Here is a 24,663-nt window from a genome sequence, read left to right on the forward strand (position 1 = left end):
TGGCGGGGCCCCGGGGCTGCAGCTGGGCTCTTCTGGAGACCAGTAACGCTGGCTCAGATTCCTCCCCGACCGCAAGAATGCAGGAGCCTCCCCTCCCCCCGCCCCAGCACCCCACCCCGCCCCCTTCGGCAGAGCCAGAGCGGAGAGGCCGAGCGAGCGAGCGAGAGAGCCAGCGAGCCAGCGAGCCGGGGAGCGGGCGACGGGCAGGACTGCAGCGTGTCTCTCCCGGCCCCGCACGCGCCGCCCGGACAGACCCACGGCCAAGTGCGGCGAGGGGCCTGGCGCGCGCCACGGCGGGGCCGAGGTTCGGTCCAGCGCTAGGCGCCGCCAGGCAGGGGCCCTGGCACCCACCAGCACCCAAACTCTGACTCACACACACTCGCAGCTCACACGTGGACGGGGAGACAAAGACACGCACGGAGCCCAGGAAACTAGAGGCGCGCTCACGCCGGCCCGCGGAGGTGTGCGGGAGGGCGAGGGAGGCGCTGGCCAAAGCAGGAGCACAGAAGCAGCCTGGGGCATGTTTCCAGAGGCGGCCAGAGGGCAGAGAGGGAGCGCGTCGACTCATTGAACAGATGAAAAGACTGAGGCCCGGCCACAAGCGACCCATTGAAAGTTGAGCCCGGTAGTCACAAAGAAACACACACGGGGCCATAGATACACCAACAAACAGACTTACACAAACACAGAAGCCTCACCCGACCGCCCCCAGCCCTGTCCCCCCACTCCCCCCGCAGATCCCAGAAAGGGGTGGGGGGAGAGGAGGAGGTCTTGGGCCAGAAGCTTTGTCCCGGTGACAGGCCCAGCCAGACACCGGCCCACATTCCCTGCCGAGCTGCCGGAGGCTGGGCTGGGACCTGGGCGGTGTTGGGGGGGGCACACCAGTGACCCTGTGGGAGTCTAACCCTAACTTAACCCCGGGGCAATTGGCCTTCCCCCCCCCCCCTCCCGCTCCAGCTCTGTCTCTAGGGAGGGAGGCTCCTCAGGGGAAGATTCCAAAGTCCAGGGCCTGGCTGGGAAGCAGCCTGCTGCCAGCCCCCATCTCCTGCATCACGCGGGATGGGTGCGGGGGGGGGGGTTGGGGGGACTGAGGCGGGGAGAGCTGGAGGGCACCTGGGCTTAGGGGCAGGCCTATGGGGCTGACATGGGTCTCAGGCTTCCACCTTCACCACCTTGCTGATCCTCAAAACTACCAACCACCTGCCACGACAGCATTGTTATCCCCATTTCACAGTGAGGAAACTGAGATCTGGGAAAAGGAAGTGACAGGCCCCTGGGTCACATGACCATTACATGGCAGCACCAAGACCCCATTCCCCTGGTGCTTCCCCTCCACTGCAGTGTCCTCCCCTCAAGTCATGACAGCTCATCTGAGCCTGCACCCGACAGATGGGCTTCCCACACACCACAGGTCACTGGACCCAGCCTCCCGGGGTTGGGGCAGGGCAAAGGCCACCCACTTTCCTCTGTTCACAGCTTCAAATATTGGGACATCTAATAATTTGGGAAGGGGCTGTTAGAAAATTAGTCCTCTCCAGGGTACCCAGTCAGGCTGAGCCTCCTCTCCAGAAGAATCTTGGAGTTGCCCTCCCCTCTAGGACTCCACCCCCTCGCTCCCACCCAGTGGCAGGACGAGCTGAGTCAAGTACAGATGAGTCAGGAGCTTCCCATCTCACACCTCCCCCCTTTGCCCCTCAGGGGTCTGCCCCAGATCCCAGAGACCCCCGTCCTCCTCTAGCACTCACAGTCCCTGGAAGAGACCTGGAAAACCTTGGGGATGGGAGGCAGGAAAGCTGATTCCTGGTGGGTGCAGTTTTTAAACAAACAGAGTGAAGGGGCTTCCCAGCACCAGGCCAGGAGCCCCTGAGATAGGTGAAAGGAAAGGGATGGAGCTCTGGGAACACAGCGCTGCGGCTGCCTCCTAGGGGGCAGGGTGGGGAGCAGTGACATGTGCTCACAAACAGGGAGCAGGTGCCAGTCACCTGAGTGAAGAGGCCAGGAGCAGACCTTATGAGAATGGAGCCCAGGAGGCTGCTGAGACAAAGCCTGCCTGAGATCTTGCCCTCCTGGTGCAACGTGGGGTGCGGGGGGGTGGGGGTGGGAAGTGACCTAAGGGTTAAAGTGCACCTGACTTCAGCTGGGGGAGGGAGACCAGGAAGGCTTCCACAGGGCAACCTGCCTATTTCCAGCTGCCCCCACCTTGGGAGCCTCTCCTTGGTTCACCAGCCAGCCCACCAGTCTTATTGCCCAGCTCAGAACCATCCCAAAGCGGCAGTGAGAACATGCTTGGAGGGCCCACGCTTCCACACGCAGTGGGCAGACACCTCTAGAGAGGAAATGGGCTGCTAGGACCCTGTGGTAGCTGAAAGAACAGGAACTTGCTGGGAGTATTAGTGGTGGGATCCTCAGCCACTGACTCGGGGAGAGGCAGTCCTCAAGACAACAAGGTCCCGAGTCCCCTTTCTCCTGGGTGTCAGGACTCCTTGGTCCCTAGAAGCTCTCCTCTACCACCCAGGTCACTTCCGCTTCCTGAGGTGGTGACTCAGCCGGGTGGGGAGGTCAAGGATTCAGAGCCCAGCAGGAAATCTGCTCAAGAACCAAGGTATTGCTCTGGGACCCTCTGTATGGGGACTTCCAGGCTTGGGGGGCCTTCCCCTCACCCTAGTTCCTAGCAGCTCTCCCCACTTCCGCCCACCTCCTGCCAAAGGAGACCATGCAAATCAACCATTTTGTCTGGGAGTTTCCAGCCCCACCCCACCTGCAGCCCCAGGGTGATGTCAAGGCAACCCTAACCCTGCTGGGACATGGAAACTCCTGGCCCCAGACCTTCCAGTCTGGGGTCTTTGAACAGGGTGCTTCTGGAGGGGATTCTGCCCTTCTGGAAACTACCGGACTAAGTGGCATTGCCTAGACAAGCCGGAGGTCACCTCACTTGGCTCCCGTAGCCAGTGCCCAAGTGGCCAGGCCTCGGGAAGCAGTCACGGCCTGGCAGTAGGGTGCCCCCAAAGGCTACTGCTCAATCTCTGGCTGCTGCCTCCCCCGGGGGGGGGGAGGGGGAGGGGGGCACAAGGAAACAAGACAGGGCAGGAAGCCCAGGCAGGCAGCGGGCACTCTGGGCCAGGCACAAACAGCCAACACAGGAAACCACAGCCCACCCCCGCCCACCCCACCCGCCCAAAGCTCTGGGAGAAGGGAGTGCCAAAAGCCTGGTACCCCAGCAGGGGCAAGGGCCAGGGGTTAGCCTGGGGCAAGGGAGGAGCAAGCAGCTCTCCAGTCCTCTCTCTGCCCCAGACCCTACCTCGGGAGGGGGAGAGGAAGCCAGGCTGGCAGGGGTGGTGCTGCCTCTTTAAATCCACCGAAATCCTGAGCTAGGCCCAACCCAGCTCTGGTTTCACAGGAAGGAAAGGAGCTCAGGAGCCAGTAGGGCAGGCAGCGGTGGCTGGAATTAGCCCCACCGGCCCAAATATATCTGGTCTCCGCCTGCCACCCCACTGGCACTTCCTGCCCCCTGGCACCTACACCACCCTAGGGGTGGGAGAGGGTCTAGGTGCTACTCCCCACCCTGTGGGAAACCCCGATCTCCAGAGATGCCCTGTCACTGGGTACACGTGTTGGGAGGTGGCGTCCCAAGCCTGGATTCCCAGAAGGGAGGAATGGGCAGGGTAGCTCCCTGTGGGCCCTCACCTGGCCTCTATCCTCCTAGGGGTTAATCTGGCCCTTTTTTTTGGGGGGGGGGATTAGGGGTGGCCCAGGAACCTCCTCCAAACTGCCTGACTGCCTGGCGGCTGGGAACAATGGGGCCATTGTGGGAGTTGCGAGTGCAGGCAGACTGCTGGCACAGGCAGTGCACCATGGGGCGCGGGACCTCACCCAGAGCCCGCCTGCCCGCTCTGCTCTCTCCCCCAGGTACTGCCAGCGTCAGAGGCATCCTCCCAGCCCTCACCTCGCTGGCCTGGCCCAAACTCTTGGCACCAGCAGCAGCTGGAGGGCCCTCGAGCTCTGCCCACGTTGACATCCAGACTGCTGTGACCCTACAGGAAGCAGGGGCATGTGGGCCAGGACGGGTGGGGGTGGGGGTGGGGGCTGATGAGACAGGATGTATGCCTGTGATCCTCCCGCAGGGAAGACAGGAAGGCCAAATGGGGTTTCTGGTGTCAGTCCTGGCACCCTCAGGCAAGAAGGGCTTAAGGGATTGTGAGAGCAGTGACAGGCAGGGTCCCCTGACCCCAGGCCTCCGTTCCTACACTCATTCCATAGACCTGCTCCCTGAGGAGGCCCAGTCCCGTCAGCCTGGGCCTCTGTGGCTCGGACACTGGCAGGCAGTGTGAGTGATGCAGTGGAATGAGAACCGGGTTTGCAGTCAGGCCGACAAAGATGCCAATCACATCCCACCCCTTCTGAGCGACGGGACCTTGTCCATCCCTTCAGCCCTCTGAGCCTCAGTTTCCTCATCTGCAAAATGAGGATCAATATATCGAGTGAGATACTAATAGTGAAACCATCCAGCAGAATGCCTGTGACATACTCGGCCCTCAACAAACCACCTCTGGCCATGGTGTCCTCTTCTTTACACCCTACATGGCACCCAAATCCTTGGGCATTTGGTAAAGATGGGCACTCTCAAGATATTTGCTCTTGAGTATCCAAGGGATCGGGGCCCATGGGCGTCATCTCAGTGGTATCAAGTACAAAAACTTGGCTTTTTCTCTGTCCTCACAGAGCCCAGCTCCCTCAGCTAGCACTCCCCTGGGCATCACTGGGTTTATCGACATACACTCAAACCCAGAGCATGAGCCCAGAGAGCAGTTATCCACTCTCTTAGCCTCAGGGCTGTCTCAAAACCCCAGGAGAAAAGCAAAGGGGAGTTTCCTTTCAACAGTGGCCCACGTCCCGTCCCCTCCACCAGCCACCCCTCTCCCCGTCCTACTCCTTGGCAGTCTCCGTGCAGGGTCTGGGCTGGGAGGAACCTGGAGCCTACTTTCTTGCCATGGGCCTCTTTAAAGAGTGGAGGGTCTGAGAGGGAAAGAAGAGCAACTGGGACAAGCAGTTCTGAAAGTAGAGGTCCAGAGAGAAGACCTGTGCTCTTCTCAACTAGAGAGGGCTGTCCCTCTCAGGGTGGCTCCACAGCCCCCAAAGGGTTAACAAGGCCCTAAAAATAACCTGCTCCCAGCAGGACCTGCTGATTGGAACCCTCCAGCCATCTGTTCCCATTTTCTCCTGTTCACACTGGAACATCTGAAACCAGCCCCAGAGCCCCAGCCCGATCCCAAAAATAGCCCCAGCCTGCCCAACGAACAGGCCCCAGGGGCTGGGCAAAAGCGGCATGGCCAGCCCAGCAGTGAGGCATGGCCCAGGCCAACACTGAGCCCTCACTCCCAGGCCCATGGAAGGGAGGTGTTCCCTCTGCTCCCAGAAGGAGGTGGTGAGTAGACCCAGGGCCTCCAGCCCACCCCCCTTGGTACCAGGCCAGAGAAGGTACCCAAGAGCCCTGGTATCCCAGGCACTCTGCCACATCTGAATCCACTTTCTCCAGAGATTTGGACACTCACTCCCCAGAAGACCAAACCACTTATCTGCAGAGCTTCCCTCTTTGTGGGCACACCATTCCTGCTGCCCAGCGCTGGGCTCCTCACCCAGACGTTCCCAAGCCTTAGCCCCTCCATCATCCGACTCTCATCCCAGGGCTTTTCGGAGCCTTGCTCACCCAGAGTCACTCAGCATTCTCCCCTGGCCTGCCCCAGGGCACACAGGGTTGAAACAGAACTCTTCCCAGCCCTGCCCACACTCACCCACGCCGCAGAGGAAAGGATTCTGGGGGTGTCCTCTGGATGCTGATATGACCCCACCCCTCCTCTGGGCTTCAGGATGGGCTTCTGCCCGTCTGTGTACAGCAGGTGCCAGGCATGCCCATCTGGGCTTCTATACATATCACAGGCCTGGGCACTGCCCTGCCACGCTCAGGGAAAATGCCCAGGCAGGGTACAGGGAATCCAGTGGACCCTGGACCCCAAGGCAGGCCTAACAGCTGCCATCCATGTCACAGCTCCACACTGCTACTTTTCTCCCCAAAGAAGGTCCCTGACCCCTTAGGCCAGGAAAGAGAGGAGGTGGCCATCTAAGCCATTTAAGAACAGAGTGTCTTAATAGCTGTTCAGCCTGGTGAAGGAACAGAGCATCAGGGGATGGGATGGTGGGAGGGGTGTTGAAGCTGATCTGAGCTAATAGCATGGGGGTGGGAGGGCTCAGCTCTGAGAAGCGCTGGGATATGGGGAGGGAGACAGGCCCTAAGTCCTCAGACCCCTCTCCAGGCCCATGGCTATTTGGCAAACTTGCAACCAAGATGTTAGTTTCCCCTCAGTGGGGAAACTGAGGCAGCAAGAAGGTGGGTCTGGATGGGTATTAGAATCTAGGAGTCTGAAGTGTTGGAAAGGCTGTCTCTTCCCCACCGTCCACACTCCCCTCACCCCCATCAATTCTTCCCCTGCTAAAGCCCCCGGGAGCACCACGAGTTCCTATGAAGAGCTATGGCTAATAATAACGAGGAGGATCTCTAATATTTATTGAGCATTTACTCTGTAACATCAAGCTGTCCTGAAGGCTTCACATGCATTATCTAATTTAATCCTCTAATTTAGTACTCTACAAGAAAGTTCTCTTGTTATCCCCACTTTACAGATAAGAAAACTGAGGCCCAGGGAAGTTGAGTAATTTGCCTGAGGCACACAGTCCAAAATTAGAAGAGTCAGGATTTGAACTCAGACACTCCAGCAACTGGGCTATTAACCATTTCACAATACATGTTCACCCTGGTAGCAGCCCTCTGTGCTATGACGAAAGAATGGTGCCTCAACCCCTCATTCCATACTCCCTCCAACCCCGATGTGCACCAGGTCCTAGCTAGAGGCCACAGTTCCTGCCCAGGGAAGAGATCAAAGAGAGGCCACCACTCCCCACCCCCTCAACACAGGTGCCTGGCCCACTGGGGCTCTGAGAGCAGAGTTCTTGGGCCACCCCAGCCCCATCCACCCCCAATCTGTTACATCGTCACCCATCCTGGTCCCTAAGAGTCTGGGGAAGGAGCAAGGCAAGTTACCTTGACAACAGCACAGGCCCCTGCTGAGAGGCCCAGAGGCAGGAAGAGTCTCCGCAGGTGGGGGTCAAAGGTCAAGTGGGACTCACTAGTGATGGGTGGAGTCCCAGCCCTGCCCCCCCCCCTGCACCTGCTCAGCCACACCTGGCACTGCCCCCCACTTTTTTCATTGCCTAAGTTGGAAGGACCACTTCCTCTGTGTCCCTGAGGGGTGGTGGCCTCCAGCAGGGAGGGTGGGGGGATTCGAAGCCCCTCCCTCCTGAGGACAGTCTAGGAGAAGTGCCTCCTCGCAGTCCTCCGCTTTCTCCAGCTTTCCCTAGTCAGACCAGGAGCCTACAGGCGTGTTTGTTGTGAATTCAGGGAGTTGTTGCTAAGTAAGGAAGGAGGGGAGGGAGGGAGGGAGGGAGGGGGTGGGGGTGGCAGTAGGGAGAAAGCGTGTGTGTGTGTGTGTGTGTGTGTGTGTGTGTGTGTGTGTGTGTGTGTGTGTGTGTGTGTGTGTGTGTGTGTGTGTGTGTGTGTGTGTGTGTGTGTGTGTGTGTGTGTGTGTGTGTGTGTGTGTGTGTGTGTGTGTGTGTGTGTGTGTGTGTGTGTCTGTCTGTCTGTCTAGGGGCCAGGGCAGAAACCACATTACTGTGGCTGGTAGCCACCCTGGCTTTGACTCAGCCAGCTGAGGCCAAAGCCAGCAGGCGAGGGGGAGCAAGAACCTGGGATGACCGGGAAGGAAACCGTACCTTGCCCTCCAGGGGTGACCGGGCTGGGGCTCCCCACCACCCACCCCGGCTGGGACTTTCACTGGAGCAGCGGCTGTGGCGCTTTAACCCTTCCTGCCCCGGCCCCGCCCCCATCCCCTACCGGGTTCCAGGTTGTAGGCTGTCAGCACCCTCTCCTCCGGGGGGGAGGAGAATGAAAGGAGAAGTGGGGGCAGAGAGCCAGGAGGAGGGCGCCCGAGACAAAAAGCCAAGCAGGAGGCAACGGCAGAGGCAGACAGAGCTGAGCGAGGAGGCCGTGAGGACACACATAAGCACACAGACCTCTCACCTCAGGATAATGCGTGTCGGGCTCAGGCTCAAGGGTGTGATCTGGGCTGGGGCTCCCTGTGGAGAGAGGGTCACAGCTAGAAGCCCCAGGCCAGCAATCTCTACCCCTGCTCCTCCCAGAGCCCCAGCCCCACCCCCAGCACGCACACCACTAAGCATGTACACACAGACGGGCCTGCAGCTCCAGGAAGTCCCTGAGCTACTTGGACACCACCCCCCCTCCATGACTTCTGTGGATTGGCCGGGAGCCAGGCCTGACCCAGCGGCCCCACCGCACAGCTCCCCCTCCCTCCCCTGCAAGCAGGAAAGGAGAAGGCGCTAGAGATGCCTTAGAGCTCCCTCAGAGCTCAGCCCACAGGGAGAGGGGGGAGGACTCCCACGGCCTGAGGACCCGGGTGGAGGGATGGATGGGGAGGCCCGAGGACCCCAGCTTCCAGCACCAGCCACCCCGGGGTTATCCTGTGTCAAGGAGAAGAATGGTGTGGGTCCTATGTCCCTGTGTGGTCTCTCTTGTCCCCTGAAGATGCCCCTGGGGACCAGGCTTGGCTGGGAGGGCCTAGGGTGAGAGAATCAGGCTTAGCAGTTCAGTAGGAGGGGGCTGGGTGAAGCTCCCACAGGCAGGCGGGAGGGAGGCTGGTGGCTGGGCTCAGTTTGTACTGGGGGTCAAAGGGGAGTTCTTTTCCGAAGAATTCTGGGAGAGACGCCAACTAGAGCAAGCTGCTAACCACCCCTCCCTCTCTCTCACTGCACTGGGTGGGGGGGTGTCCCTGCCAACCAGACTTAACCCTCTCCAGCCTGTGGTGCTCCCAGGCACACGACAGGGGAGTTGGGGAAGGGACCTCCCGCTGGGCCCAACTTCCAGTTCTAGGGGGCAAGCACAGGGTGTCTGCCAGAACATGGTACCACACGGCCCCATCTGGTACTGCCCCGCCCTGCCACCACCTGGGTGACTTTTCTGGGCTCATCTCCTGAAGGTGTCTGCAGTGACGTGTGTGTGCGTGTCTCAGAGACAGAGATTGAGAAACAAACTGAAAATTCCTTGCCAAGGCCCTCCCCCTGCTGGGTCACTGAGCACTGTACCAACCTGTGCCTCTACCCCTCCCTTCCTCCCACTGAGTCCTGGGACCAGAGGCCATGGGAAGGGGGGTTATAAACAGACAACTTTTCTCTCTGCCCACCTCGTGCTGCTGTCTCCATAGGCCCTTGACTCCAACAAACAGCCCCTGCCCCAGCCCTCTTCTTCACTGATTTGCTACAAGTGCTTCTAGAGGAAAGTATTCAATTATAGCCTGAGATCCCAGGATGGGAAACTGAGTCATAGCGAGGCATCAAGGGTTCCAAGGGCCCGCATCCCATGCAGACATAACTCTACTAACACAACTCTTGCTTTGGCAAAAAAAGAAAGAAAGGAAGCTCCCCTTAGCAATCCCCACCCCCCTCCTGTAAAACACGATTAAGGTCAGACATCAAGAAGGACTTCCCAGGGTCAAGGCTACAATGGCAGCTGGCCTCACATCCAACGCTTCATATTTCTGCGGTGGCACATCACCCCCCCCCGCCCCAGCGTTCCAGGCCCCTCTGTCTTCTGCTCAGGCTGGAAATATGAGTGTCTTGTCTTGTTTTGCTGTCTGCCCCTAGCTAGCAAAGTCAACTTTTCTGAACTTTAGCCACCAAGCTCCCAGGTCTGATGTGGCTGGCTGTTTCTTGTCCCCAATGAAGCAAGTGACCCCAAGGGTGGAGGGTTAACTCCCTTTCCCCAGCCCTTTGTGGAGAGCCCTGGGCCGCCCTGTGACAGCTCCCACGATGTCACCAGGACAAGAAGAGGAGGGACTGGGAGTACTGGGATCCCTTAAGGTGCCAGGTGTCCGTGAAGGGCAGAGGAAGAGAGCCCAGCCTTGGGGACAGTTTATCCCAAAGTCTCCCCACTGCACACTTTCTCTCCAAGGACCACAGAACGGCCAGAAGCCGTGGCCTCGCTCCAAGAAACCTCCCTATCAAAGGACAGAGGACTCCATGTCCCAGGGAGCTATGGGGAGACCTGTGGCTACGCACCCCAGACATGTTCTGAGGGAGGAGGATAGAGGCGGCAACAGAAGCGGAGCGCACTGAGTGTGCGCACGTACGCACACGCACATGCATCAGAGACACAATCCCGAGCACGCATACTCCTCAGATACTCCCAGACGTGTATCTGAGAGAGAAACAGACACAACCCCCAAAGACACACATCCAGGATACCTCTTTAAAATAACCCAAACTCCCCAAAAAGGACTCCTTAAGACCCATAGAGGCGCCCATACTCAGAGAAGGCCAAAGAGAGCTCGGGAAACACAAATGACATCAGCCAGTCACACAGAACTACTGACAGACAGAAGATAGACCCACACTGGGATACACGAGCACACACACATACAACACAGAGTAGTATGCACGTGGCCATGTGCTAGCACACAAACTCACACACACACACCCAGGCAATGCACAGCATGAAGTCAGATTAGAGGACTAAATTCTGGGCTAGTGGGGAGGAGGGGAGTCAGAGCAGGGGGGTGGAGAAGTACTCAGGGATTTCAAAACAATCCTGGTTTCGAAATGCTGGAAATGCTGGATTCAGGGCCATTCTCAGTTGAGGCTGGGGGGTGGAGAGTGAAGGGGAGGGGGAAGACAGGCTAGCGCAGGGCCACCAGCCCATTGGAAGAGGGACTTGGACAGAGGGCATCCCAGCCCCTGGGGATGGGGACTAGGCCAGACACCAAGGTTAGGAGGGGCAGGTGGCCCGGGGCCAAGTAGGGAGGGCCTGGGGTGGAAAGGAGGCAGAGAAGGAGAGGCCTCCACTTTAGCCACTGACTAGAGAAGAAAGAAGGCGAAGGAACCCACCTGGGCCCTTCCCCGACCCGTGGGTGGGTGGTGGTGGCCACCTTCCCCCCTACAGAGTGTCAGCTGGCTCCCCTTCCCCGCCAGCTAGCAGAGCCCCAAGGCAGGCCTAAAGCTACGGGGGGTCAGAGGGTGTGGGAGGACAGCAAGGGCCTGCAGGGGGTCAGGGACCTTCCAGGGGACCCAGGACCACCCACACTCAGGGCAGGGTGGGGGACATCTCCCTGGGAAGCCAGAGCTTCCTACCTGGGTTCCCAGGGAGGGCGGCTCTTTGGGAGGCCGAGGCACTACAACAGAGGCCCACATCCAGGAAGTCACCCCTCTCCTCCCAGGGCACCAGGATGCCCTTACTGCCCCTCCCCCAACCTCCAGGGAAAGTCGGCAGCTCTCTCCCAGGGAGGGGAGGTCAGGCCAGGCTGGGGGTGGGGCTCTGGAGGCCTGGCCCTGGCACCCAGCAGAGGAAATGCCAGGCCTTAACTCCAGGCTGCCTTCAGGGAGGCCCATCCAAGTGACATGCAGCACCTCTAGTGCTGCAGCTTTCCTCACCTTGCCCCTCAGCTCCTAGCCTCTGGCTACCTGGCCCTCCAACTGGCTCCAGCCGCAGCTCTGGTAGTTAGAGGGTGGGACCTGGGGAAACTTAGCGCCCCTGGAGGAGCCTCTACCAGCTTCATCCTGGCCCCTTGGCCAGTCAGAGCCTCCTCGCCCCAGATCCCTGGGGGCAGCCCCCACAGTGGGGCTACGGGTGGGCAGCTGGTGGGGCTGGCAGGCAGGGGCACAGATGCCAACCTAGAGCAGGCAGGCGCTCAACAGGTTGAGCCAGTCCCTGGAACAGCGAGCCCCACCCCAGGGAGAGCAGGCCTGGCAGAGGCTCCCTGCCCGCGGCACCCAGCCTGTACCCGCTTGGCTCCCACGGCTGCCCACTTTCCCACGGTGCCATCCCCTCTGCCCCCTCCCCCGAGGTCAGCAACCAAGCAGTGCCCAGGGTTCCTGGCACAGGGAAAGGATGCCGTTTCCCCATCACCCCTGGGTGCCCAGGCTCTTGGAGTGCCTCACTACCAGCAACCAAGGAGCCCCCAGAAGAGTAAACATGGCGTCAGGCCAAAAAGAACCCCGAAGTGCCCCCTACCTCCTTGCAGGCCTCCTCCAGTCCTGGGCAGACTGGGCACTCAGACACCCTGGCTCCCCGCAGCCGCCCCCCCAGGGCGCTGGGACAGAACTTCAGCCAGTGGCGCCAGAGGCAGTGTGGCGGCCCCCAGCTCCTGTCCTGGACACCCTGGAGGAGGGGCTGCTGAGCTGGGTGACTGCTGGCTCCCTCCACTCCTGCCAGAGCTGCTGCTGCCTGCAACCCTGCTCCTTTCCTTCCACCCCACTCCTGGGCTCCACGCAGCTCCATCCCAGCCCCTCCCCCTGCAGGCAGGCAGCCCCCTTTGCAGGCATCTCCTTTAATCTAAAGCAGGTGCCAGGCATTCCAGCCCTTGCTGAGTCGACACTGCCACCCACTAGGCCTCTGCCCAGAAGGCTATTGCCCTGCCTCTTCATGGAAGTTGAGTCTGCGGCCCAGGGCTCCTGCTTAACTCAAATACCCACAAGTTGGGAGGCAGACACTATCCAAAGGGAATCATGGGTGTCCAACACAGACTCAATAAGCAAGTTCACTAGGTCGCACATTACCACTGTTGTGATCGATTGTGGACCACCAACACTAATCCTTCTCCAGGACTCTGTAATCTCTTCCCACCTGGACCCTCAACCTCAGTAATTAGAGACTCACTCTGAGCCTCCATATGGACCTCCAGAAACCATCTCTAGCGTGAGGCCCCTGCTACCCTGAGCACAAGAGTCACTCTGGATCCAAGGTTATATAGGTATTCTCCCCTTCAGGAGCACCCTTTCCAGCATTAACCCCTGCCCCACCCCAGTCAGAAGCAACACAGGTAAGCAGAGAATCTCCAGAGGCAAGTGGCCAGAAGGCTGAGCTTCCAGGCCTGGTTCTCCAAGGCCAAGGAGCCTGATTAGCTGCGGGAGGGCAGCGCCTTCCGTCCTGATACCAGACCCCCCCCACCCCCCACCCCGCCCCTTACCTTCCTTTCTCTCCCATTCTCATCCTGTCCTGAAGCTCCTATCAGCAGGCGCCTCAGAGCTGATACCAGAAAGACAGGGCCTGAACATGCTCTTCCCCTGGGGCCATGAAATCATGGTCCTGACCCAGAGAAGGCAGCCAAGCTAGTGCTGAGGGGCAGCAGACAAGCCAGGCAGCCCCAGCCCAGAAAAAGTAGCTGCTCCTCGGAGAGGCTGAGGAGGGGGGAGAGCAAGGGGAGTGGAAGCCCACCCACCCTGCGGGTCTCATTCAGAGAGCTGCCCAGAGGCATCAGTAGGGTTACAGCAGATACTGTGCGAAGACAGCTTTCCTAGGTAAAACAGGAAACCAAGGCCAAAGATCAAGGGGGCCTCCAAGCCCCTTTCTCGGGGCTCAGTCACATGCCCAGCTCACCTCTCCCAGAGCAACACTTTTCCTCCCTGCAGCAGAGGCCCCCAGACACAGACACAGACCCACACCCCAAGCAGCAGACAGACAGAAGGAGGAGGGAGGAGGGGGTGTCAGAAAAACCCGGAAGGAAGGAAGCTGGACAGACAGACAGAAGCCAATCCTGGCTTCACTGCTCCAGAGGGACACCCTCCAGACTCCCAGACTGTAAGGGACACTCTCCTCAGCTCCCAAGAGGGAGAAGGGGAGAGTAGACCTCGGTGTCCCCTGAAACCAAATTCCAGCAGCGCTGGGACAGGACATACTCCAGCCAAGCAAGAAGCCCCAAGCCTCCCCTCTCTTCCCCGCATTCCTCCCCCAAGAGCTCCCCCAGACCAAGGCAGGGGTTGTCTCCTCTTAGCAAGGCAGAGACACCTCCAAGGAACTGTGTGACTGCCCCCCACCCCCACCCCCGGGCCAAGCCCACACCACTAAGAATCCTTGGCAGGGGAGACTCCTCCAGTCACAGCCCCCGCTGCTCCTAGGCAGTGCTTGGGGGCAGAGGGTGACCCCCAGCAATCTCCAATCCCCACGCACCTCCTTATGGAAGCTCCTATAAGCCAGGAGAGGAGTGCTGGGGTGCTGAGACCCAAGGGGTTGGTGAGCCTGAGAGGGGGACTACATCTCCCAGAAGCCCCCAGGGCAGAGTTGCTGCTCCAGCTGGCCCAAGGCCGGCCTTGTTCTCTGTGCTAGGGTGGCAGGGTCCCCTGGCTGCCCCTAAGCCCTCCCCTCTGTGCGCTGGGGCTGCCAACCTGATTGGGGGCCCGAGAGTGGCCTCCACTAATCCTGGGGGCGTCCCCGACCCCTTAAACAGCCTGGGGGTGCGTGCCAGAGGGCCAGAGACAATCAGACTGTGTTCCCCCTCCCCAATTCGAACTGGATCTCCTCCCTCCTCGCGCCTCTGCTGGCCTGGCATGACTTTCGCCCTCGGCCCCAGCCCTCCCCTCACCTCGCGCGGGTCGGGGGTCCTCACGCCAGGCCGGAGTTGGACGCCATGACCAGGTCAGGGTCGGTGGGTGGATTGGGGTCCTCCTGCTCGCCAGCTGGAGGTGCGGAGGAGGGCGGGCAGGTGGTGATCTTTTGATCCTGGACGCCTTGATCTCAATACCAGCCCGGCCCGGGAGTGGGTATCCGGGGGTCGCTGAGCGCCTGGGTTCCTGCTTTCCAACCGCGGAGCATGGTCTTGGGCGCCGGGCAGCGGCGGGAGAGCGCGCACACCCGCCCGGCCCGGGGCTCAGGGCTGGGGTCTCAGCCCCGAACCTCACGGCTCCGGCTCCTGCTCCTCCTCCCTTCCTTCCTTCCTTCCTTCCTTCCTTCGTCTCCTCCTTTCACTTTTCCCGAGGCCCGCGGGGACGGCGGGCGCGGGGCTGGGAGGGGGCTGTCTGGGCGCTTATTGTTGGTCGGACGCCGAGGGTCCGGGTCGCAGTCCCCGGGCGGCGCGGCGCCGGGGGACCCAGGCGTGCGGGCGTCCGGCCGGCTGGCTCCGGGCAGCGGCGGTGGTGCAGCGGCCCCGAGTCCGGGGCATGTCCGGCCACTGGCTCCGCCGTTCGCCGCCGCCTCCCCGGGCTCCCCTGCGCTGCCGGAGCCTCGCTCGCCCCTCCACTCGGCTCCGCTCCCCAGCCTGAATAAGCATCGGGGCTCTCTGGCTGCCTCCTTCTGCCTTCATACCAGAGCCCGGAGAGGCCCCTGTCAAAATAAGAGCTCCCCCATCTCGCTCGCCTCCTCGCCCAACCCGGCTCCCCCAGCCTCCCAGTGGTCTGACTCGGTAAGGCGCCCGGCCGGCTAGCGGGAGGCAGGTTGGCCCGGGGGCGGGGAGGGGGCTTCTATGCCACTCTCCACCCCATTCCCGAGGACTGGGGAGGAGATGGGCTAACACCATCTCAGGCTGGGGAGAGGTTTGACAAACCTACCCTCCTATCTACGCTGATTGGAAGCAGTGGGAGTCGACTCCCCCCAACCCCCAACACTCTCTCTCTCACTCTCTCTCTCTCTCACTCTCACTCTCTCTCTCTCTCTCCCTCTCTCCCTCCCTCTCTCCCTCTCTCCCTCTCCCCCTCCCCTTCCCTCTCCCCCCCCCCCACTGGGTCCCCTCTTCATTGTATCCACCCACATTCATTATGCACTGAACATCTCTTTATTCACTTTATTCATCTCTCTTTCCTAGTAGACCCTGAGTTTCTTGAGGATGTAGACTGAACTTTTTCACCTCAATCCTCAGCAGCGTAAAGTAGATACTAAGAAAATGTTTGTGGAAGTAAAACCTTTGTTCTCCCAAAAGAACTCTATCCTAAGCTCAAAGTGCCACACACACACAAAGACCCTATAGGAGAATAGATCCAATGGAAAAAAATTGTAAAGTGTTTTAAAAAGCATTTCACATATGTTATTTCAGTGTTTGCCACAAACCTGTGAGAAAAATGTTATGGCCCCATGACACTGATGAGGAAACAAAGGCTTGCATTAGTTAAGGACTTCCTCAGGGTTACACAGCTAGAAAGTGGTAAGCCCAGGACTACAGTTTGGGTCTCCTTACCCCAGGGCACTTTCCCTGTATCCCACTACCCCCACCCACCCAGGATTAATACCAACAAGTAACAACCATTGACCACTTCAGAAAGGAAGGGCACTAGCAAGCCCCTTTGCTCATGCTATTTGGTTCCTCTGAGCTCTCCCCTGCCCCTCCTCACAGATGGTCCCCAGATAGCTCTAGCTCTCACTGACCTCCCTCCCTCTCACCTTCTACATCTATGCCACCCAACTGAGTACCTACTTGTATGTTTTATCTTGATTCTCCTGTGCGTATGTCTGGTTGCCACAAAAGATTCTTGAGGGCCCAAACCATGTCTCCTATGCCTCTATATTCCCCACAGCACTCAAGGGCTGGGTTCATAGTAGGGATTCAGTAAATACTCACTTGATGGGTTGATGGTGTCCGCAGCTGGGCACTGGGCAAGGTCTGGGGAGGCACAGCTGGAAAAGGGGGAGAAACCCTAAAAGAAGATAACATAACAACCTCTATGGGTGCCTAACATAGAAGTTTACAAAGCATTTTCATACACACTATCTCTTGATCGTGCTTTGAGCCAATCAACAAAACTTCCCCAAGTGCCTATTAACTGCTATGCCAAGACCAAGCTGGTTTAGGGACTGAATCATCACAACTCTGTGAGATAGGTATTACTCCCACTTAAAGGAAAAGAAAACTGAAGCCCAGAGAGGCTGAGCTCTGGTGTATCTCAGAGCCTAGGATAGTACCTGACCCATGGAAGTAGGGTTTAATCTCCTCTCCCCTCCCCAGGGTCCTGCTATAAGATGAGCCACAAGACAAGAAGGCCATTTCTCAAACAGGATTGCTTGTTAAAAGGAAGGGTCCACCCAGTTATGTGGGTCAGTTTCCCGTTACATACATGACAAACCGCATGGGCTTGTGATGATCCGTTTGGCACGATGCCCAGTTCATAGCAGGTCCAGAAAACAATGTTTGTAGGGGTGAGTGATGGCTGTGTTGCAAGAGGTCTGTTAATTGTGGCACACAATCAAGTGTATTCGGCATGTCCTGTGGAGCAGCCATGTAGAGCACTCCCCTGGGTGGAGCTGTGACTCATTCCCCCAGCGTAGGTTCCAGGTTGGGATGCGGAGCCCCAGCTCTAGGCAGCCACGAGTTCTGGGTGGAACCCTGGAGTGAGGGAGGAGAGGAGAGAGGCCGGTGGCCCATTGCTGGAATGGAGTGGCTCCCTCTACTGGCGAACTCGGGGAACCACCGTGTGTGGCCGCATATCTGTGTGTCACTATGTCACGAGGAGTGTCACAGGTGTGTTAGCGAGTGTCGAGTGTCGGTGAAGTTCGGGCATGGGTATAGCCTGTTCGTGGTGCAGTGTGGGCGTGCCAGCGTTACGTGGGCCTGTTTCTGGAACCACAGGGTGTACACACACAACCACATTTTGTAATACACTTTACTTTTGGGGTGGGGGTAGGGGGTCGGAGGCGCTAGGGCTGCAGATTATCTGAGATTACTACCTGGGGTGACTAGGACGAAAGGATCCTCCAGCTGGTACTCATCAGCGACCTCGTGCAGGTGGGATTCAGGACTAGAGAACAGTTCCTGGGAAGGGACTCTATCCCCAAAAGCAAACAGGGACCCAAGAAAGGGTTAACTTTGAGCCCCACAGTGACTTCCATCATTGGCTGAGGGCACTGTCAGTCAGCTTCTGGGGGCGGGGCTTGTCGGGCCGCCTTCGGACTGCCCAGCGCCCCTCACTTGCCCCTCGACCCCCACTTCATTTCACTCCTGGGCTGCTGCCACACCCCCAGCTTGATGGAGACACCCTCCTGGGCCCTGGAAAAGGAGCGGATCTGGGCATCCTGGCTTCCCCACTCACTCCAGCTGCCTGGCTTCCTGATAGATGGTGATTATTATATAATAGACCTGCTGGACAGAACCGTGCCAGCCCTCGGAACACTTTGCCCCTCCTCGAAGCCTGCCCCAGGGCCTGGCACCAGCAGCACAGAGCCTGCCGCCCTGCTCTGCCGGCTCCCGCAGCACCGCCTCCATTCCAGGGCGGGAGACCCCGGGGCCACCCTCCCCGGTGTCCCTGGGGCCACTTTCTTGGATGGGGCGGGCGCCAGGCTGGGAGTACGGATGGCGCCCCGCAGGTCTCGGGGTCGGCCTGCGGAGTATGGTTTTACCAGCGCCTCTCCAGAATTGTGGGACCCAGTTGGCCCCTTCCAACCTGAACTTGGAACTTGGGAGCCAATAGAGGTGGGGATAGGGGGCGCAGGGGCCAGGGTCGGACAGCGAAAGGAGTTTGGAAAAGATGCGGGGGCAGGAAAAGGGAGGCTGGGAGAGGGGGCCGGCAGGGGCAGTGGGGGAGGGACTCTTATCCTGACAGGGCTCCCGCCTTCCCCGACTGGAGGGTTTGGAAAAACTGAGCAGGCAGCCAAGGCTTGGCTGGAAATCCTGCAGCCCACCCTCCTGGGGACACAAAGCTGGAGGGCGGGGGCAGGGCGGGGGGAGAGAGCACGACCCCGGGGAGGGCAGGGCCTCTTTTGGGGCTGAGGGCCCAGGGGCCAGGTCCCTGGGGAGGGGGTTCCTGGCGCTGTCTCCCCGCAGTCTGCTTCCCCCTTCTCCTTCTCTACCCCCTCCTTTTCCCCCTCCTCCCCCTCCCCGGCTCCAGTCTTGCTGATTGCGGGCAGACTTAACTCCTTGCGCGCCAGCCTGGTGGACTCCTAGGTGGTGACGCTGTGAGGGAGGGAAGAAGGGAGGGACTCCTGACGCTACTCCCACCCACAGTTTAACACCTTGTGGCCCAGAACGCAGTCTCGGAACTTGGGCTTGTCAGAGCCCTAGAAGGCTGCCTGGTGCTCGAAGAGCGACACACAAAACCCGGCACCTGAGAGCTCCGTAATCCAGTCCGCTCTCCTGCCACATCTTAACTGTCTACCCTCCCCTGTCACCCCAATCCTCTGTGCCTCTTCCTCCACCCTTTGGCCACCCTCCCGCCATCACCCCCACTAGTTGCTGCAAAGATCCCTGACAGATAGAAGGATGCAGGGAACCCGGAAATCTGGGTTCTGTGGCTGCTTCTGCATTCTCCTCCGCATCCCGCCTGGGAGGCCCACGCAGGTGACCGCAGCCCAGGCCTCTTTGGCCCCCAGGGGGCTCCTTCACACATCTAAGGGGGTAGCTACCCAACCGAGGCAGAGAATGCTAGCCTGCCCCAGCTCCAGCTAGGACAAGGGCCCGAGTAGCCGGAAACCCTGACTTCACTTCCACCCTAGCCCCTCTCCTAGGCAGCACTTCCTCCACCATCAGATTTGCCCCCCAGTTCGGCCGTGAAAGACTATGCCTGAGAGCAGTACCTCAGTCTAGGCAGGAAGGGGTTAATGGAGCTCCCAGGCTCCCTGTGAGAGCCAGGTGAGGAACCGCCCATCTTGGCCTTCAGGTGTGCGGGTGGGGAAGTGGAGGGACGCCGACCTCAGGGCTGCTCTTTTGCCCCCTGGTGGTTAGATCTGGCTTAGCAGTCTCTGGCAAAAGCTACGCTCAGGTGGGTATTGGTGAAAGAAAAACTTTGGAGGCAGCTAGAGTACTCCTCCTGCAGGAATAGCACCTTTGGAGAGAAAGAGAATCCTATGCGGAGGCTGGTGGAGCTCCCACAATCCCTGCCATGCCATCCCCACTTATCAGGCTGCCTCAGCCACTTCCAGATCTTTGCCCTAGGGACCCTACTTGTGGGTCCCAGGTGCCCAGAAACCTGGAGGAGGACAGGAGAAAATAGAAGATATAGGCTCTATCCTGCCAGGGTCTCAACCGAATGAAGGGAAGCAATAGAAGGAAGCTGCCCCTCACCTTCTTTTCTCTCTGTGTCCAGCCTTCCCAGAACTCCCATTCCCTCCAGACCCCAGCAGCAAATGCAAACCTCTAGCCAGGCTTCAACGCTCCTACCAGCTACCCGGTCCCCCATCAGTTTCCCTCCCCTCTAGCCAAGCTGCCTTCTGAGTTTCTCCCCCATAAAGAGGCCCTCTTGAGGGATTCTAGGTGCTCACAACCATTTCCTCCTATCCCAGGCAGGGCTGAGACCCTTCCTCCCCTCTACCCAGAAGCCTTCCCAGGTTAGCGAAGGCCATGACCTTCAAGGGTTCCTTTCTCTTTTTTCCCAGTTGCCTCACTTCCTTCCCTCTCCCCATTTCCAATTATCTTCTATCTAAGGCTTCCTTTCGCATAAGCAGTTCACCCAACCAAGGACAATCCTGTCCTCCTTGGATTCCTTGACTCCTCCAAGAATCCTTCTCTGACCAACCTCACCTACTTATTCACTAAAAAAATATCTGTTGAGGACCTACTATGTGCCAGGCACTGGACTAGACAATAGGTATATGTTGGTGAATGAGACAGATGTGGTCCTTGACTTCACAGAGGTCACTTGACCTCACTCTAGTTGGGGACAGACACGTGAACAGGCGAATTCAATTCAGTGTCACGAAGGCTTGCAGAGCACTTTGGAGAGACATCTATCTGGGATTTGGGAGTCTGGGAAAGTTTCCTGCAGCGAGCACCATCTGAGCTGAGACATTCCAGCCTAAGGTGTGGTTCTGTCCAGGCAGACAGTACATCTAACTGGCAGTCTAAGTATAGAACAGGATTCCAGCAAGGGGTCTCACCAGATGTTGTAAGAGATCGCTAAGTCTGCATTCCCAAACAATCCATGTCTAATAAGTTCTCCAAGTCCCAAAAGAAAGGAGACTGGGGACTTCCCTGGTGGTCCAGTGGGTAAGACTCTGTGCCCCCAATGCAGGGGGCCTGGGTTCAATCCCTGATCAGGGAACTAGATCCCACATGCATGCCACAACTAAGAAGTCCGCATGCCGCAACGAAGATCCTGCATGCTGCAGCTAAGACCCAGCACAGCCAAAATAAATAAATAAATAAATAAATAATATTTTTTAAAAAGAAAAAGAAAAAAAGAAAGGAGACTGGCCTGAAAGCCAAGAGTACGTGACCTTGGCCTAGTCAGCCTCATCTCTGGGCCTTAGTTTCTTCAAAAAACAAGGGGGTTGGATGAGTTTATCTCCAGGCTCTTTTTTATCAAGAGAATAGCAATTAAATAGAAGGCTTGGTTTGTTGAGAGAAAAACAATCACATGGCTCTGGTCGGCTTGGGGATGGAAGGCAGAGTTCATAAGCCCAAGAGAGGCTGTCAGAGGCAGGGCCCAGAGAAGGCCACACAAGTCACCTCCTACTCCTCACTGCCTGGGTTGTCTGCCAGTTCTGAGTCCTGGGAACATTTAATTCTTGCTGTCAACTGAAGGCAAAAGCCTTTCGGAGATTTTGCTGGGAGGGGTGAGCATTGGGGGACAACACCCCCAAAAAATATTAATGCAACTGCATTAACTTGCTCTTGTATGTAGCACTATAAAGCTTTTATTTTGAAGAGATGGAATGTTCAGAGGTAAGGAAACTGAGGCACAGAGTGGTGAAAGGACTGGCCTAAAATCACATGGCTGGTGAGCGATGGCTGGAAGAGGTGCCAGGTCTCCTAATTCCCAGTCCAGACACTTTCCACGACACCACTGCAGCACTCGCTTCCAAATTTCCATTGGACTTCTTCCTGCATCTGGCTCATTTCCCTGTGAGACCATAAGATCTGGGAAGGCAGGCTTGGCCTCCTTATCTGGACGTCCCCCAGAGCCTGGTGCAGGGCTCTGAACAGAGGGAGGGGTGCTCAGAACCCCCAGTCTCCCAGCCCCCCTTTCCTCTCCCACCATGACCTTATTTACATGCATGTAGGTCTCTGGCTCAACCTAAAAAGGCATCCCTGGATTGTGGACAAAGCCTTGGGCCAGGCATATTCCCAGTCCCAACCAGGCCTAAAACCTGCTCTGTGACTTTGAGCGAGCTGATTAACTTCCCTGGGCCTCATTTTCTCCATCTGTCAAGACCCGTAACCGATTCTAACTCCTGGGGCATTTGTAACTTGAAATCCCAGATTAGGAAGTGTTTTTAAAAGCTCTAACTCTGAAGTAAGGGAGTAAGCTTAACAATTCTGTCTTTTTGCAGGATTCCACAGCCTCAGGACCATGTCTGCTCTATCTGCAGGGACTGGGTATTGCTTGATGGGGTTCCTTCACCCTGATACCATGCTGGGTCCTATGAAAGTTACAGGATGTATAACCTGAATATATTCTGGGGTCCCACAGCCCAAATATCAAAAGTAATTTCAAAAAAGAATCCTAATTTTTACTTGTGTCTCTTGAAGGTGATCCAATTCTTAACCTACAGCACATCTTGTTCAAATTCCCTTTCCTCTTCTATTCTGCTGCACCTTGCAACAGTTAAATCGCTCTCTGCAAACCCTAAATCAGCCCCTCTCTCTGCCTCTCTCTGTTCTCTGTAGTCAAGAAAGCTTTTCTGTCTCTCTTTGCCCACCATCTTCTCCTTATTACAAAGATTAGCTTAGCCTCTTATGTTTCATTATTTTCTTTTTTCCTTCACCCATTACCCAGATTCTCCCTAACACAAAAAAAACGTTACCTGTCTCCTGCCTCTCTAGGTCTTATCTCTCACCTCTTGTTATCCCAGTTTTATGTTACGAAAGCCCTGGAACTGAGCAGGCCATGACAAGATTTCCAACAACAGGTGAGGGATAAAATTATCTTGGGGCTGAGGGGAGGCAAGGCAGATGGAGGCTGCGAACAGTCAGTGGTTAATAAGTTTTTAATCCTGTAACAGATAATAAAGGCACCTGCCCTCAAGGAGCTTATAAAATGGGGACAATTAAAGAACAATAAAAGATGCTAAATCATTAAAAGATGTGGAGTTGATGCACCCAGTGCAGGTTGCATCCTCAGGTAGACCTGGAAGAGAAACAGGAAACTGACCTCAGGTACAGGGAAGCACAGAGGCCCCAGTGAGGGGCACAGATGGAGCAGAAACAGAAGTCACAGATCTTGGCGGGAAGGGGTCTCAAAGACCAACTACCTAGTTCCAATTCTTTCTGATGCTCAACTCTCTGATAACATCCCTGGCAAGCAGTGTATCAACATCTTTACGAACACCTCCAGTAATGGGGGGCTTCCTACCCCCCAAGGCAACTCATTCCATTTACAAACATCTGTTTTTCCCTCCTTTGAGCTGAATTTTATCTCCTTGTGGTCTCTACCCATTAGTCCATGAACTACCTCCTGGCCCTTCACATTTTTGAGCTTTAATGACTCCAGACTCTTATCCTCTTCTCTAGCCTAAACATTCCCAGTTCACTAAAGTTATGCCCACGAAGACACCTGGCCAACTTGGAGTAAAGCAGGACTATCAATCCTCTCCTTTATTCCAAAAACTATCTCTCTAGTAATATGGCTTAAAATTGGATGTACTTTTGGCAACCATGTTATGCTGATGACTCAGACTGAACTTACTAATACCCCAGTTCTATTTTACCTGAACTGCTTCTAAGACATGTCTAGTCTGTGTGTGTTGCTGAGATCTTACACAGATCTCTGACCATTTCATCTTGTTAGGTTTTCCTACCATTCTATATACATGGAGCTGATTTTTGAATCCTTACCCTGTCTTTCAAAGTGTTTACTATCCCTCCAGGCTTGTATCTGTGATATGTGATACTATATTTTCATATACACTATTAATAGACATATTTAACAGGACAGAGATGAAGGCAAACCCTAAAGCACACGAATGTTCCTGGTTGATACCAATCCATGGCATATTGAGAAGTAGCAAGATACATGGTGTTGTAGGTGGAATGGGTCAGATCATAATGAACCTCAAAAGCCTAATGGAAGAATAAGAAAGTCAGAAGGCTCAGAACCAGAATGTTTTTGAGTAAAAGAGTCACATGGAAGCAGACTAGTATAGCAACAAAATAAAACAAAGCACTAACTGTGGAACTCCACAGATCTGGACTTGAGTCCTAGCTCTATTGCTTACTAGTTGTAGAACTTGGACAACTTACTTTAACCACTCTGAGCATCAATTCCTTCTCCTGTAAAATGGGGTAATACCTACTTCATAGATTACTGTGAAAATTAAATGAGATGACATATATGAAGAGCCTAATACATAATGGGTGCTCAATAAATCAAGTAGAAAAAGAGGGTGAGAAGAAAATCATGTTTCAGATGGGTTTGGTTTCTGAGAGGAGACTACCCTTCTAGGAGGCTCAGGTGAGGATGGGACTATAGTGTGAGCCTCAAATGACTCGCTGGGCACTCAGTCTCGGGTGGTATAGATGAAAGGGCAAAGGGATAAAAGCAGATTCTCCTCTTCAAAAGAAGAATTGATACCCCTTGGACTCTAGCTACATATGGAGAATGACAGAGAGAGAGGAGTCGCAGGTAGCACTGAGGTCTTTACCCTGGGTAGTGACAGGGAAGTACTGTAAAGCGGGGTGATGTTTTGCGGAAGACGGGTTCATGTTTAGAGTTGTTGAATTAGGCAGGATGGTAGGCATCCCCATGGTTATGACCAGTGAGGAGGTAGAGAGACTTGACTGGAATTTGGAGAGAGAGAAGTCAGAGCCCAATTTACGTGTTTGGGACACACCCCATGCCAGTGGGAGCTGTAGGCATGCAGCAAGTTCTCTGAGGGTGAGTTGGGAAGCGAACCAAGGACAGTGCCATGCAGGAACC

The 24,663-nt window shown here is 56.8% G+C and overlaps 1 protein-coding gene across 12 annotated transcripts in view; it reads right to left on the reverse strand.

Moving 5' to 3' along the window:
- The window catches only part of BCL9L (BCL9 like), a 76,625-nt gene that overhangs the window by 13,507 nt on the left and 38,455 nt on the right, over nt 1-24,663 (reverse strand). For 7 of the 12 annotated variants that reach the window (XM_057552428.1, XM_057552427.1, XM_057552431.1 and 4 more), the window contains 4 exons: nt 16,933-17,201; nt 16,440-16,515; nt 14,475-15,211; nt 8,129-8,184 (listed from right to left, as the gene is read on the reverse strand). Coding sequence is in view for 3 of the 12 variants with exons in the window: in XM_057552423.1 (XP_057408406.1) it covers nt 8,129-8,184; nt 13,493-13,789 (353 nt within the window). In the remaining 9 variants the exon portion in view is untranslated. Of the gene's footprint in view, nt 1-373; nt 1,589-8,128; nt 8,185-13,492; nt 13,793-14,474; nt 15,212-16,439; nt 16,516-16,932; nt 17,202-24,663 lie in introns of those variants that run through there. The other 5 variants (XM_057552430.1, XM_057552429.1, XM_057552423.1 and 2 more) reach the window with 4 other exon arrangements.

Source organism: Balaenoptera acutorostrata, chromosome 9, assembly GCF_949987535.1.
Source record: "Balaenoptera acutorostrata chromosome 9, mBalAcu1.1, whole genome shotgun sequence".
NCBI classification, from domain to species: Eukaryota; Metazoa; Chordata; class Mammalia; order Artiodactyla; family Balaenopteridae; genus Balaenoptera; species Balaenoptera acutorostrata.